Raw genomic sequence first — 16,574 nt, 5'->3', positions numbered from 1 at the left:
AAATAAGCAACAGACAAATTATATATCGTAGCCAAGTTGAAAGAACATTGGTTTTATTCAGGCAGTGGGGAGGATGGGGAAAAATATATTAACAATCAATTTATCTTATTGGAGGGAGTATAACTCTTACAAATATTTACTTGACTTAGAAAAGGGATATTATCATATACTGTATATATATATTTATATATCAAATATGTAAAGCTGGCAAGTCAGGTATGCCTTCTGTACAAAGGACCTCCCACCTCCCTCCATGAAAGTTTGCAGAGTGCCTTAGATCAGATACTAGAGAGCTTTTTGCTAGATGATAATATGGAAACCAAAGAAATCTTTGGGCACAGGTAACGCTCTCAGCGTCTTTACCCAGGCGGATAGCAGTCACTTGCTTCATAGGGGTAGGCAAACTCCTTTGTGCAAAAGGGGATTGCAAGAAAAAAGAGAGAAAGGAAGAGATGCTTAGAGCCAGAAAGAAATAGACCTCAATTCACTGTGATCTGAAATTAAAGTGGACCCCCTAACCACAATCAGCTGTCAAGAAATAATACATGAAATTTGTTTTTGTTTTTTTTTCTTCTTCCCTAAGCTAGGGTTGATCCTTGATATATGACTGATTCGGTAATGTCATTGACTCACATATCCTTGTGATACCACCTGCCCTGTAGGTTTATGGTGGATTATTTTGGGGAATGTTCTACCTTCCGCAAATTCTTTTCCATGTAGAAACAGATTTTAACACTTGCCTTCGGTCAATACCAACAACCCTTCAGAAATGCTGGGCTGCAAAACTTAGAAGGCTTAGAACAGGGGTCTCCAACCTCGGCAACTTTAAGACTTGTGGACTTCAACTCCCAGAGTTCCTCAGGTTGAGGAACTCTGGGAGTTGAAGTCCACAAGTCTTAAAAGTTGCCGAGGTTGGAGATCCCTGCTTTAGAAGGCTGTGTAATTCTGGGAGTCCCAAGAAACATAGAAGAAGCCAAGTTGGCAAAAACAAGCCATCAAAACTTCTCCCTTTCACATCTGAACTTTAGAGTTCCAGGTAGACATAAGCAACCTCTTCTATCAGCACTTTCACTGAGGAGATAATCTTAAACCTATAATCTCTCTTGCAAGTTACGGGGCTGCAGCTGTGTGCTTTTAAGTGGCCGAAGCTCTTTAAAGGTGTTTTGAGACAGCTCAAAAACAAGAACAGGGTAAGGTGGGGTGACTCCAGTCAAGGTGAACGATTATGGGACGAATTGAGTGTTCGCTTGCACAAACCCTGCAGCTTCTTTCTGGCTGAGAAGTGATCGTGTGGGACACCTACGTGGGACGAGCGATCAAACCGAGAGCTCTTCTTTCAAACGGTTTTGGAAACGTTACAGATTGGTGGAAGGTACAGCTGTAGACGGAGGGGATTTGACAGAATTAGCACCCGGTCCGAGTAGCATTTCGAGTAGCACACAATGCTATATGAGGTGCAACAGTTCTACAGACTTCAATCACACACCCACACCCCAGCACTATATAGAACTATATCATTATATATATATATATATTATACACATACACACCCCATGCACGCGCACACAATTTTCATATCCGAACAAACTATAATAACCATATTATAGTTAATAATATCATTCCTTAGGAATCTTCTTTACCCACCCTTTTTAGTGGCATGCTTGAGGCACAAAACAAGAGAGCATTTGGCACAGGGTGCATGTGAAGACACATGCCCCCCCCCTGCACAAAACACACCAGAGACAAAAGTGCAACCACTGGACATCCAGCCAACAGCTGGAGGATGGCGTTAAAACCACAGAGCTCTGGAAGAAGACACAGGATTTTGCTTGCAGGACAAACTTTGCGTTTTCTACTTCCTCCTTTTCTTTAGTCAAAGGTGGACAAACTGCAGCCAAGAAGTGCATGCAGTTCCCAGACCAGTTGAGGTTGATGCCAACTCCATTGAAGCTCTTGAAGGCCACAAGATCTCCATCCCTGACTCAGCTGAAGGAGGCCGCTAATACAGCTGCTATAAAGCGAGCAACACCATAAAACAATGATCACTTGCAAGATCATCGTTTTATCGACACTGAAAAACAAGCCTTCCCAAAATTAGCGCAAAAGAGCTCTTCCAAATGCTATTCCACAGGCCAGAATCTATTGCTTGGCGATGCCAACAAAAGCTCCTAGATCCAGATCCGAAATGCAATTTAAGCCCATGCTGTCCCCGGTAGCGCCAGATTCCATAACACTCCGTAGCATGATTTTCCACCAGATGCCGTGAGCTCAAGAGCTCTGGATCTAAGGAATTTGGCCTGGCATAAACCTTTGATGGTATCTCAGCTCTGTTCAATGATAGCATCTCAGTGGACCAATGATGTGGCAAAGGGCAGAGGGTGAGTTTCAGTGGAAAGATAACCTCATGAGACATCGTAAGAGAGAAAGGTTTCGGGCAAGCTTGAAAGTGGAGTTCCTACTCAAAATGGCACCACTTCTTCAGAAATAGAGGGGTTTATATTATTGGTCAAATGTATTTCATTCTTTATCTCTGAAGACTAGAAGCTTCTTACTGGGTGCTCTGTAGATGTGCTGGACTACAATTCCAAATATTTCCAGCCAGTACTAGAAATTGTGGAAATTGTCACACAACACTAGGGAAGAGTAACAGCTGGGCAAAAGTAGCCCGAAGCTCTCGCAACATGTTTGGGAGTTGCAAGATGGAGATATGGACCGTTTTGGTAAGACCCCAGAAATGGAGCTCTTCTCCCCGGCTTTGGATAGCTCCCTAGTGCGGCTTGTCTCCGTGTGTGACTAAGACAACAACCCACAAATGGGCTGATCTCTGGAACTCCCTTTCTACAGCAAAACTCCATGCAGAATTTGGATGGAGGATCTGTGTGCTACGAATTTCAGCATCTGGTCACCTTTGAACCCGCAGGCAGAGAAAAAAAAAAACAACTCCACTGTTTACTTGAGTATGTAAGAAGCCAACACCAACGTGAAACAACTAAATGTTCACACCAGCCATTCCCGAACAGCACCTTGCAGATGTATTGCAATCCTGGGACTGATGGCTCCAACATCTGGACTGGGACAACTCGGGGCCTATTTGAGTATCGATTTTGCGAGTTCCTTAATGCACTTGTCACTGTGGCTTCCACCCAAAAAACGAAGAACGTGAAAAGATCTCAAGCCTGAAGGCAAGAACCCAGCTGATAAAACGTTTGTGGTCATCGCAAAACTTGCAGGGCAATTGCAGTTCCTGGACAGATCTCCATTTTAATGACCTCAACTGAGAGGAGTGGGGGGATGTTCTTTGCAAATCATTTTAGATTTTGAAATGGTATCAAATTCTCAGGGAACCTTGGGGAGGCTCGGGAAGGAGTTTAATCATCAGCAGTTGGCACAAAGAGGTTGGACTTGTATTTCTTCAGTTGCTCTCCATCGTGTTCCTATTCCTTGCCCTTTGTCTGGACAGAGAAAAACTGCTAGCGCAAGGAATGGTTGGCGGGTGTTCGTGCTGCGTCTGTGTGTGGATCTCTGTGTGTGTTTGTGTGTGTGTATTTAGGGATTTCTAACAGTTGCTCTTCTTCACTCAAGTTCACTCTGTGCGTGTTCTCTTCGGGTGAGTTGTGGACCACTACACTCGTGCTATTGCCTTAAAGTGCATTAAGACAGGGGCCTCCAACCTTGGCAACTTTTTAAGACTTGTGGGCTTCAACTCCCAGAATTCCTCAGCCAGCTTAAAGCTGCCCAAGGTTAGAGACCCCTGCATTAAGACAAATCCCAATCCAGCTGGCTATACCTCTTTAAGAGACTTATGGCACCTTATATTAATTTCCCCGTCCCAAGTGCTTTTCCGATTGGCAGATTCCAGCCTCCCAAACACCCGAAGCTGGTGGCACCACATCTGGAATAACCGCTAAACTCAAAATCCTCACATCTTGTGGCCCCGCAGGGCTATGAAGGCTGCCTTTAGGGCTTATGGATTTCTCGTGGCCCGTATTTTCAGATCTACAAAAGCTCACAACGCTTTTGTAGAATCAAGGGGCCTTCAAGCTCCTTGCCGTTGACGAGTTCCTTCTTCTACGTAGCTGACTAAAAATTTGCAAAGACGCCACGCTGCCAGGAATGCCAATCCATTTTCATCTGGGCATTTTCCCTTGACGAACAGTGGCACCTGCCTTGTGATTGCCCCCTTGTGCTTTTAGAGGCCGTCGTACTCCACTTGTGTCCTTGCCGGGATGGTATTAATGCATGCAGGGGAACATGTATTCAATTAAGCTGCATTCTTGGCCTTCAGACTGAAGCATCTGCAAAAAAACCCTCTCTTCCATAAGTAGCTGTCCTTGAGGCACTGATACAGCAGCTTCTGTGGGCCAAAGCCTCAACCCAAGTGCAGAAACCCTTTCGTGCAAAGATATCGCCATCTCTAATGCGTGTCCCTGCTTCTATTCATTGGCTTCGTGCAGTCAGGAGAGCTTGCAAAATACTCAATAGGCAAGAGAGGTCTACAAGGGCAGGAAATGAGTACGAACAGGGCAATCATCGCTCCTCTTGCAGATGGCAGACCTTTGATACAAAAGCATGTGCTTTTTTCTTGCTGCCGTGAAACGGGAAAAAGATTATTTCTGGGACAAAAAAAAAATAAGGCAAGATGCTTGCTGGAAGATAACAGACGGATAGCAGGGAGAAAACCCGAGAATGGTGCTCCAGATGATAAGAACGTCATCAATCGGTCTTTCCTAACTTGGCAATCAGCTCATCACAAATCTTGGTCAACTCTTCAATTTCCTGGTTCTGGAAAATAAAATGAATGGATAAATAAAGCCCAGAAGTGAAATGCTGATTACCCACAATTTTCTCTGATAATACTGTGTTTCCCTGAAAATAAGATCCTGTCTTATATTTTTTTGAACCCCGAAATAAGCTCTTGGCCTTATTTTCGAGGAGGTCTTATTATTTTGGGGTGCATGGAGCAAGATGGGGCTCCTCTTTTTTTAAAATTTGATTTATATGCCGCCCTTCTCCGGAGACTCAGGGCGGTTTACAATGCGTTAAGCAATAGCCTTCATACTTTTGTATATTTATACAAAGTCAGCTTATTGCCCCCACAAACTGGGTCCTCAATTTATCTACCTTAGAAAGGATGGAAGGCTGAGTCGACCTTGAGCCTGGTGAGATTCGAACCTGCAGTAATTGCAGGCAGCTGGTCTTAATAACAGGGTGCTTTAGACCACTGTACTACCAAGGCTCTTGCCATCTTACCTTATTTCCAGCTCTGTCTTCCTAACCCTAACCCTAACCCTAACCAGAGGAATTGGAGGGAATATTTAACTGCTGTGCATGCAGTTAAATATTTTTGGAGGGGAGCTTATTTTAGCACATGCGCTCAAAAGCCCGATTGGGCTTATTATCCGGGGAGGTCTTATTTTCAGGGAAACAGGATAGCAATAACACTTATAGACTTATATACTGCTTCACAGTGCTTTACAGCTCTCTCTAAGCAGTTTACAGAGTCAGCCTCTTGCCCCCAACAATCTGGGTCCTCATTTTACCCACCTCGGAAGGATGGAAGGCTGAGTCAACCTTGAGCCTGGTGAGATTTGATCTGCCAAACGGCTGGCAGCCGGTGATCAGGAGAAGTAGCCTGCGGTACTGCAGTCTAACCACTGCCCCACCGCGGCTCTTTGATGCTGCAAAATTAGTAACCTCCCCATAACGCACGGACATCCCCAACCTATTCTCCTGATGTTAAGAGTTCTCCTTCATGTACAAAATGCAACCAGATTATACACGTCCGAAGGTTAGCGCTATTATACATGGTGGGAGTGTTCTCAAAGCTCAGAACTGGTTCTTCAACCTGCCATCACCTTTGAATGAGACAGAAAGAAGAACCTTGTAAGATAAAGCCTGGCAAGGTGGCTCAGTGGCTAAGACACTGAGCTTGTCAATCAGAAAGGTCGGCAGTTCGAATGCCTAGTACAGGTCTCTTGCCTGAGCAAGGGGTTGGACTAGATGACCTCCAAGATCCCTTCCAACTCTGTTACTGTTATAAAAATCTATGACGGTCCAGTCCCTGCCCCCCCCTTTGAGAATTGGGTGGTGGAGTGGGGAGAGGGGTTAGTCTAATTTGCAAAAAAAAAAAAAAAAAAATGGAGTTCAGTCTTCAGTATGAATTGACATAGCTGCCAGGATGAGAACAATCTCCTGTTTTTGAATTTAAATTTCATTTCTGTTTGATATAAATATTTTCTTTAAAGCCTTCCTTTAGGCAGACGGTTGTGTGACTTCTGCAGCTCAGTTCCAGGAATATGACTTTTTCAAATGCCTCTTTTGCTGCCGTTAGTAAGACTGTGCACTGATGTAGGTTGGTTGCAGTTGAAAGACGGCTTGTCGTTGCTCTGTATTTACCGTATTTTTTGGAGTATAAGACGCACTTTTTTCCCTCCTAAAAGAGGCTGAAAATTTGGGTGTGTCTTATAATCCGAATGTAACCCCGCGCGGTGCCCAAAATGGCTACCTGGAACAGCTGCTGCCTTCTCTTACCCCTTCCACGCTTTGCCTGCTTTAGTCACTGGAGCGCCCTCCAAGGATCAGCTGTGCTTTTGAAGCTGTTTTTCAGCCCAACGCGAGTGCAGTGATCTTCCGTGCTTTGCCTGCTTTTCTAATTGCTGCTCCCTCTGACAATCAGCTGTGCTTTAGAAGCACAGCCCCAACCTCAAAACCAGTGAGTGAACTTAACGTGCTGCGACTAGCCAGATGAATACCTGGTAGGCAGAATTCCCGCCCCCCCATTTTCCTCCCCAAAAACTAAGGTGCATCTTATACTCCGAATAATACGGTATTCATGTGATACATTAAAACAGGAAGTGTAGATGAAAAATCCAGCAATCCAGCAGTGATTTAGAAACTAAAGCAGCTCCCATCTAAAGTTTCAAATGAATGCAACTGCATTCCTCAGTAAGTGAGTTATAGGGCAAGTTTCTTAATCTTTAAGTAAATAATGATAACCTATGCCTCCTTAGGTCACTGTTTCAGAGATATTTCCTTAGTTAAATAGAGAAATTGACTGATCGAGAGTAGCCAAAAATCAGTGTTTCTGATTCTGAATCTGATTCAGATTCAGTGAAAGCAGGAACAACTTTTGACTTCCTGCTGGCTTCCCCATTGAGTTTCTTCATGGGAATCTGCCGGGAAGCAATGGAAATCTCCCTCTTTTGAGCGTCAATTTGTTTAACGGACACAACAATGCACATGCACATACACAAAAGCTAACAAGAAGAAAAAATGTAAGCGATTCAACCCTTTTAGGTGTGTGTGAGGTGGTCCTGTCCCGTCAAGGCTAAATGTTCTGAACTACAATAGTTATTGGAACAGAAGTTGCCTTCGGAAGTTGTGGGAGCTTCATCATTGGAGGGTTTCAAGAAGAGACTGGACTGCCATTTGTCAGAAATGGTGTAGGGTCTCCTGCTTGGGGAGGGAGTTGGACTAGATGACCTACAAGGTTCCTTCCAACTCTGTTAATCTGTTTTCACTCAATTCCTGGAGAAACGTAGAGTGAATTTCAAACAATCTTCTCCAGGGGGAAAAGCAAGTGAAAGGGATGAAAAGGGATTGTTGTGGTCCACCAGCAGCCTGCGGAGCTGGCAGCAGAGTCGGACAGTGAGGCGGCTGGGAAGGACCATGGGCCAGTCCTAGAGTCAGGGGAAGGCCCAGACGAGGGCTCTGTGTCGGAGGCAGAGATGAGGCCAGGGCATCTGGGAGCGATGCACGGACTCAGGAGCCTCCAGAGGCGGATAGCAAAGAGGCAGAGGAACAGGAGGAGCCTGTTCCTAGTGCACGCATGCAAAGAGCTGCCAGAAGGCAAGAGCAGCTAAAGCAAAAAGGACGACTCGGGAGTAAGGCCAGGAGATGATTGGCCCCTCCCAGAAGGCTTAAAAGAGCAGCAACAGCTCTTGGGCTCTTTGTAGGAAAGCAATGTTGCTACATTTGTTTCTTGTCAGTGTTTCTTTCTTCTGAACTTTTGCCAAGAAAAACCTTTGGCAGGGTGTCAAAGAAGACAAAGGTTGGTGATCAGGCTGAAGGACTGTTTATGAAGAATTTGTTTTGGACTTAATTTGGACTAAGCGGAGAATGAAATAATTCTCAGCTGTTCTAATAAAATATGTTTAAGACTGATTGTGTCTGGTAATAACTACTTGGGCCTAGGTCAAAACAGGGATGGGGAAAAATCACCTTCTGCTGGAGGGTCCTTTCAAGAGATTCGACCTTCATTTGTTCTTTTCGAAGTCCGGCATGGAGAGCTGCACTCTCAGCTTTGGCCTTAGTACGGACCTGAGCAATTTCTTCATTGGCTCTGGAACAAAGAAGAAGGGGCACAGGAGTACAAAAAAGAAAGAGACAGAGAGAGAGACACACACACACACACAGAGAATGGGTATAAAAATAAATTCCATAATTTAGCAGACAGAAAAGCTCTACAGAGAATTATTAAAACTGCCCAGAATACATCGGGCTCCAGCTACCAGCCATGGACGACATCTTTGAATCTCACTGTTTGAGGAAGTTGCATAACATTCTCAGAGACTCTTCCCATCCTGCTTACAATCTTTTTGGACTGTTGCCTTCCGCCAGAAGATACAAAACAATTAAAACTCGGACGCCACGTTTTCTGAATAGTTTTTATCCCAGAGATATAATTGCACTCAACAATGAACTAAAGGGCCACCATCAGTGAGCTGTTGGACAGCATTACTTGGTCTGTTGTGTGGATGTTTGGGTGGTTTAGGGGCGGGGAATTTGTGGTGGGTGGGAGTGTGTTTGGGGATTGTTATGTGTGTTGGACCTGGTCTTTGGGTGTTAAGTGAATTGAGTTGTATGGGTATAGTGTGTATACCCATACAATGACAATAAAGTTGTTGTTGTTGTTATTATTATTGTTGTTGTTGTTGTTGTTGAATGCAGTGGTACCTTAGTACTCAACTGCTTTGAAATTCCTTGAATTTGGTACTCAACATATTTTGATATCAACATTTTTGTCTTGGTACTCATTGTTTGTTTGGTACTCAATGCACAAGCTAGAATTTGTGTCGGCTGCTTGTGACTCAGTGCATTATTCCTTATGGGAAAATTTGTTTGATACTCATTGTTTTTGGTACTCATCGTGCCTCCTGAAATCAATTAACGATAAGTACCAAGGTGCCATGGTACAGGAAATCCTCAACTTACGACCATTTGTTTGGAAATGTTTGAAGTTACAACAGTGTTGAAAAAAGTGACTTAAAACTGGTTCTCGCGCCTACAACTTTTGCAGTGTTTCCATGGTCAAGTGGCTAAAATTTGGGCCCTTGCCAACCAGTATGGACTTACAAAAACTGCAGCATCCTGAAGATCACCTGATCACCATTTATGACCTTACCAGTTGGCTTCCAACAAGCAAAGTCAATGGGGGAAGTCAAATTCATTTACTGACCACAGTAAAAAAGGTTGTAAAATTGGGTGCGACTCACTTAAGGACAGCAACAGAAGTTCTGATTCCAATTATGGTCTTAAGTCAAGGATTACTTGTATCCCATCCCCAGTTCACATGTAACATCAAGCCACTGGCCTTCTTTGGGTCATGGGAGAGGAATTAAGGGGAAAGCATGCAAACCTGAAATTACTAATAAAGGAGAATAGAGTCGGAGTCAAAAAGAGGGCTGTGAAAATATCTACAGACCCCTCGCATATTGGACATAAACTGTTTCAACTCCTACCCTCAAAACGACGTTATAGAGCACTGCACACCAGAACAACTAGACACAAGGACAGTTTTTTCCTGAACGCCATCACTCTGCTAAACAACTAATTCCCTCAACACTGTCAAACTATTTACTAAATCTGCACTACTATTAATCTTCTCATCATTCCTATCACCCATCTCCTCCCACTTATGACTGTATGACTATAACCTTGTTGCTGGTATCCTTACAATTTATATTGATATTGTTTCCCTAGGACTATCATTAAGTGTTGTACCTTATGATTCTTGACTAATGTATCTTATCTTTTTATGTATGTTTTATGGAGCGTATGTACCAAAGACAAATTCCTTGTGTGTCCAATCACACTTGGCTAATAAAAAATTCTATTCTATTCTATTCTATTCTATTCTATTCTATTCTATTCTATTCTATTCTATTCTATTCTATTCTATTCTATTCTATTATCTTTATTCTATTCTATTCTTTATTGTTCTATTCTATTCTTTATTCTGTTCTATTCTTTGTTTTAGTATATATTAGTCTTTTAGTATATAAGAATACAGTTTTTTCCCCAAACGCCATCACTCTGCTAAACAAATAATTCCCTCAACACTGTCAAACTAGTTACTAAGTCTGCACTACTATTAATCTTCTCATCGTTCCTATCACCCATCTCCTCCCACTTATGACTGTATGACTGTAACCTTGTTGCTGGTAGCCTTAATATTTATATTGACTGTTTCCCTAGGACTATCATTAAGTGTTGTACCTTATGATTCTTGACGAATGTATCTTGTCTTTTTATGTACACTGAGAGCGTATCCACCAAAGACAAATTCCTTGTGTGTCCAATCACACTTGGCCAATAAAGAATTCTATTCTATTCTATTCTATTCTATTCTATTCTATTCTATTCTATTCTATTCTATTCTATTCTATTCTATTCCATTCCATTCCATTCCATTCCATTCCATTCCATTCCATTCCATTCCATTCCATTCCATTCCTATCCTATCCTATATAGTTCAGGGTTGACATGAGGGCTCCTTGGTGCTCTCTGAACTTGCTCATTTTCTTGCAAACGTTTCCTTACCCAGCTAGGTAACGTCATCCGTGCTATGCCACAGCTCCTTTTCTTTTGTATGAGGCATTCAATTACAGGGAAAGTGCCTTTATTGGCCTTACTTGTCTAATTTCTCCTCCGCATGGATTTTCAAGGCCTGATAGCGCTGCTCCTCTTGCTTGACTCGGTTGAGATAATCCTGAGCACACTTCTTCAAGGCCTCTTCATTCTGGAAGAAAAAACAAAAGAAAAGCTCAACTTGGCTATGAAACGTGCAGTGGTGGTATTCAGCAGGTTCGGTCTGGTTCGGGCGAATTGGTAGCGGCGACCACGGTTAGGCCCGCTCACCCTTTCTGGCTCTATGCCATCCTATTTAGCTACATTTTCGAGGCTGGGCACATGCGCGGAAGGTGTGCACACGAGCAAAATGCATTCGCGGAAGGCCGGGCACCGGTGTGGAAGGCGCGTGCGCGCACGAAGCATGTGCTTGCGTGGCGAACCGGTGGTAAAAATATGTGAAACCCACCTTTGGAAGCGTGGCTTAGAAACCACAGTGTTTACGTTCACCCACTACAAAAAGCCATCAAATCACATTCTGGAGTTGGGACAGAATTGCCCCTTGCAAGTTCTACTTCAAGACCTTCAACCTTCAATTCAGGAAACAGAAAATCCAGTGGTGGGTTTCAGCAGGTTCTGACCAGTTCTGGAGAACCGGCAGCGGAAATTTTTGAGTAATTCGGAGAACCGGTAGTAAAAATTCTGACTGGCCCCAGCCCCACCTATTCTCTGCCTCCTGAGTCCCAGCTGATCAGGAGGAAATGGAGATTTTGCAGTATCGTTCTCCTGGAGTGGGGAGGGAATGGAGATTTTACAGTATCCTTCCCTAGGAGTGGGGTGGGAATTGAGATTTTACAATATCCTTCCCTTGGAGTGGGGAGGGAATGGAGATTTTACAGTATTGTTCCACTGGAGTGGGGAGGGAATGGAGATTTTACAATATCCTTTCCTTGGAGTAGGGTGGGAATGGAGATTTTACAGTATCCTTCCCCTGCCACGCCCACCATGCCACGCCCACCGGTTTGCTCTCATATCAAGATTTCCACTACCGGCTCTCCGGGGAGAACCGGTAGCAACCCACAACTGGCATGTACGTGCTGGGAAGGTGATCTTCCGGTTCCTGGAGCGTGCATGTGCACTGGCCACCCGGGCTTCCAGTTTTTGGCACGCATGCATGTGCGAAGACCAGCTGGCCGGTGCACATGCGTGCGCTGGAAACCGGAAAATCATCTTCCTGGTGTGCGCATGTGCACCGGGGCCGCTGCTCTTCTGGTTTCCGGCATCCGTGTGCACACGTGCACTCCCGTTTCGGCACTCGGTGTTGAAAAGGTTTGTCAACACTGTCCTAATAGATAGAAGTTCTGTGGTAGAGTTGTCTCTCATTGCCCATCACCTGGTTGATCCAGCAGAAGAAGCAACGATGCAAAGCTAACTTTTTAGCACTGAGCCACAATTCCTCTCCATCAGCTTGATAACTTTAGACAGCAGTGTTCGTAAGGACAGTCTCCAGAAGGTATAAAAAGACCAGGATAAAACAGGAAGGGGATTGGTACAAAACCCATATTTAACCTCCTGCAATTAAAACTTAGTTCAAATTCAATTAAATTCATCAAGAACGCCTAATGCCTAATCAATTGCCTCCAGAGATAAGGAGAATCCAAGACCTCGATGCCTTCCGCCGTGCCCTTAAAACCTTCCTTTTCCAGCAAGCCGGGCTGGCCTAATTTTTTAAAGTGTTTTAAAGTGTTTTGTTTATTGTTTTTAATTAATGGGGCCAAATTTATATATGTATATTTTAACTGTATTTTAATATTTGTATTTGATGTTTTTACTTGGCTGTTCACCGCCCTGAGTCCTCAGGGAGAAGGGCGGTATACAAATTCAAAATAAAATAAAAAAAATAAAAAATAAATAATGCGACTACTCCCCATATTTTTGTCATTTCAAAAACAATATTTTTGACTGGGGGTTTAGAAGAGTGCGTGGGGGGTTTTAAATTGTGCGTCCCTGGTCTTCCGTGAAGGAAAACCCGTAAGGAAAAAAAAGAGACTTTTTTTCAAATAAAGAAAGGACCTTTTTGAAACCTTCCAGGACTCCTTTGAGGTTCTCATATCTCCTGAACAGATCGGACAGGGATCTCTCCACCGAATTCAGGTCAGACAAGGCTTGCTCCTTCTCCATCGTCAGCTGCTGGAGACTCTTCTGGGACGTCATGTTGCTTCTCTGCTCGTCCTCTGTGAATTCAAAGGCAAAGGGGAATGGTAACTCTGCTTCAACAGGCCTTTAGCCAAGAGACACCAAGCAGAGCAGAAGACGGCAATCTTGGTCATCTGCCGGAGGTGTTTTCCTTTATGGGTTGCAGGGAACATGCTGCCACTAGAAGGGGTAGAATCAATGTTTTTATTTCTATTTCCCTATTGAGAGCTTTTGGGTTTTTTAAGAGGCGAAATATCGGTTTAAAGCTAGCCTTACAAAATGGAGGTATTCTCCAAGAGTGTGAACTTCGACTTCCCGTTTGTAGATGTACAGTATATGGTCATTGCTGAGAATTCTGAAAGGGGAAATCCATCATATCTGGTGGCTGTGCTGGAAAAGAGAAGGGTTTTACCTTCTCCCTTTTAACAACCCTGTAATCCCTTAATTTGAGGTAGAGTCAGGGGTGGATGGATGGAGCGGAGTGTTTACTAGCTGGACACCCTTCCTGACGCCATGCGGAGTTTGCAGTAGATATTTTTTTTTCTTTGTGCCCTAAGAGAGAAATATCTGCCACTACCTAGAATTGAACTCTGGATCTTCCAGGTAGGAGTGGAGCATTTCCGCCATTAGGCCACCACGCTGCTCCACCCATCAAACCACTCTCAAAACAGAATATATATATATATACAGCCAAGCTCCCACCCAATCAGTTCACACCCCCACTGGCAGTTAAAAGGAAGAAACAGCTGCGATCACACACATTGCTCCTAGAAGCACGAAGCCAAAGACACCAGCCTGAAGATGACGAATGAGACTTCGTCAAAACGTTGCCAAGACACCTCCAATTTTACGCGGGAGAAAACTATATATATATATAGTTAAGTCCTGGTTTTGTCCATTAACTAACACACACATATACACACACACATGAGAAAAGGATGCAAAATATTCAGCCCCATCTGGTGCAATGGTGATGCTAGAGGTACAGATTGCCCAGCCGCAAGCTAGGAATTTCTTCCACTTTAATTCCACAATCTGAGAGGAACATATAAAGAGCAGTGGATAAAGATAAGTTTTTTTAAAAAAAAAATATTTATTTTTATATACCGCCCTTCTCCGGAGACTCAGGGCGGCTTACAATGCATTAAGCAATTTTTAATGGAGTTCCTCAAAAACATCTGTCCAAACGATGGGATCTCTTTGGACTCTACGTTTAGTACTTCACCTGTATTACTAGTAACAGACCGACAGAGCACAGGATATGTTTTCTGTTGCAAATATGAGCAATCCAAGAACATACCACCTGAAATATGCGGTTTGAGTCATGCGCTCAAAATCATAGGCAAGGTTCTTAAATGATACTTAAGGGGGAAAAAAACCCTCTATCTTTGATTGGAGCAGATTGTTTTTCTCCACCCCATCATTTGCTGGCTGGGGAATTGTGGGAGTTGAAGTCCGTGCATCTTAAAAAGAAGAGGGAGTCAAGCTATTCTCCAAAGCACCGGAAGGCAGGATAAGAAGCAATGGGTGGAAACGAATCAAGGAGAGAAGCAACTTAGAACAAAGGAGAAATTTCCTGACAGTTAGAACAATGAATCAGTGGAACAACTTGCCTCTAGAAGTTGTGAATGCTCCAACACTGGAAGTTTTTAAGAAGAGATTGGATAACCATTTGTCTGAAATGGTGTAGGGTTTCCTGCCTAAGCAGGAGGTTGGACTAGAAGACCTCCAAGGTCCCTTCCAACTCTGTTATTCTATTCTATTCTATTCTATTCTATTCTATTCTATTCTATTCTATTCTATTCTATTCTATTCTATTCTATTCTATCCTATCCTATCCTATCCTATCCTTATTCTTATTCTATTTGTTACTCTTGGCTCTGTCTTCTATTTATAGTCCACCTATAGAATCTACAGCCAAGGAATCACAAATATAAATAGTTCCTGAACTCTCTCTTTCTGCACATTATGGAAACTAGAGAAGACACTCTACAAGCACAAGAAGAAACTCTAAAAACTACTATTGGGCTGAACGTTTGCAGGCTGGCATGAACTGGAACATGTTGGCCTCTTTATTTGTTCTTTCCAGTAATTTGCAAGTGAATACCTGGCATTGATCAGTGGCTTACCTATCATCTGTGCAATTGTCTTCTCATATTCAGCCACAATCTTCCTAAGGAGGAAACAGAAGGAAAGATATCAGTCACAGAAATGCCATTAATTTTCTCCTCCTATAAACCCAAATGCATTTGATATTCTATCCTTTCTAACCATTTTTTCCAATACATTCCCACTTAGGCAAGCTATTTCACCCTGGTATTAAATCACTGGACATGGCAGTTCAGAATACTAGAAAGTTTTGACCAGGCTGTCAGCTTTTGTAGCCTGAAGTACTGCACTCTAACCACTGTGGCACCGCAGCTCTTAATATGGTGAATAGTCTCTATTAACTCAGTTAATAAATCTGTCTTCCAATCTACATGAGGTTTCCATAGTGATCTGTGGCTGCACACTTGTAAACAATCTGAAACTATATGGAATTATGGTTGTTTCTGTAAAACAAGCTGAGTTGTTTTACCTCATTTCCAAAACTTCCTGTCGACTTCCTTCATATTTTCTCTTCCACTCATTGGCTTCAATTTCCTTAGATATAATCTAAAAAAAAAAATATGAATACAAAATGCAACTATTAGTTTTGAGAAGGCAGCCCTCTCACCGCTGAAAGAAATTGTGGTGAAACTATTGGGAGGAGAGGTGGAGGAAGGAGGAGATATCACACTATGCTGCAGTGATGCTGTGTTATTTCAGTTCTGTCACCTGCAAATACACCTGTGGATTCTGCCTGGTGTTTAGTTGGACGTTCTTAAGAGATGCATTCTTTGCAAAAAAATAAAATAAAATGCCAGGCTACCATTTTTTAAAAATCTTTCCAGAATATCTAGATACGATGTAAGTTATGGGCAGACACACCTGTTTAGGGAAGGTCTGCCAGATGATAAGATGTCTCCTCTGGTTACCAGAGGACCAGTGGTGAAATCCAAATTTTTTTATTACCGGTTCTGTGGGTGTGGCTTGGTGGGCATGGTGTGGTTTGGTGGGCGTGCAGGGGAAGGATACTGCAAAATCCCCATTCCCTCCCTACTCCTGGGGGAAGGATACTGCAAAATCTACATTCCCTCCCTACTCCTGGGGGAAGGATATTGCAAAATCTACATTCCCACCCCACTCCAGGGGAAGGATACTGCAAAATCCCCATTCCCTCCCTCCTATTGTTAATAATTTAACAATATTTAATGAGCTGATTGAAATCGATTAGGTGAAACCCATTTCCATTTTTGTCCCAACCTGCCAATTAAAGGCCACTTGTGATTCTTTGGCCAGTGAAGCAGAGCAAGGATGCTATGCATTCATAGATGCACCCAGAATGCGTGAGACAACCTTCAAAAAAGCCATGTTAGTCTCTGAAAAATGCAGGAGTTTTTCCTTTCTAAAAAGGGAGCACTTTGCTTGTCCCAATGCCTGTTGACCAA

The 16,574-nt window shown here is 43.2% G+C and overlaps 1 protein-coding gene across 7 annotated transcripts in view; it reads right to left on the bottom strand.

Moving 5' to 3' along the window:
• Nucleotides 1-3,241: 3,241 nt before the first annotated feature.
• TACC1 (transforming acidic coiled-coil containing protein 1) overlaps nt 3,242-16,574 on the bottom strand; it is a 98,841-nt gene continuing 85,508 nt past the window's right edge. For all 7 annotated transcript variants that reach the window (XM_034432940.3, XM_087875893.1, XM_087875894.1 and 4 more), the window contains 6 exons: nt 15,623-15,699; nt 15,174-15,217; nt 12,922-13,082; nt 10,914-11,020; nt 8,221-8,341; nt 3,242-4,782 (listed from right to left, as the gene is read on the bottom strand). In XM_034432940.3, coding sequence (XP_034288831.2) covers nt 4,714-4,782; nt 8,221-8,341; nt 10,914-11,020; nt 12,922-13,082; nt 15,174-15,217; nt 15,623-15,699 — 579 coding nt within the window. In that variant the 3' untranslated portion in view covers nt 3,242-4,713. The remainder of the gene's footprint in view (nt 4,783-8,220; nt 8,342-10,913; nt 11,021-12,921; nt 13,083-15,173; nt 15,218-15,622; nt 15,700-16,574) is intronic.

The sequence above is a fragment of the Pantherophis guttatus genome, chromosome 9, assembly GCF_059756535.1.
Source record: "Pantherophis guttatus breed Tessera chromosome 9, ASM5975653v1, whole genome shotgun sequence".
Taxonomy (NCBI): domain Eukaryota; kingdom Metazoa; phylum Chordata; class Lepidosauria; order Squamata; family Colubridae; genus Pantherophis; species Pantherophis guttatus.
This window is presented reverse-complemented; position numbering and strand designations above follow the sequence as displayed.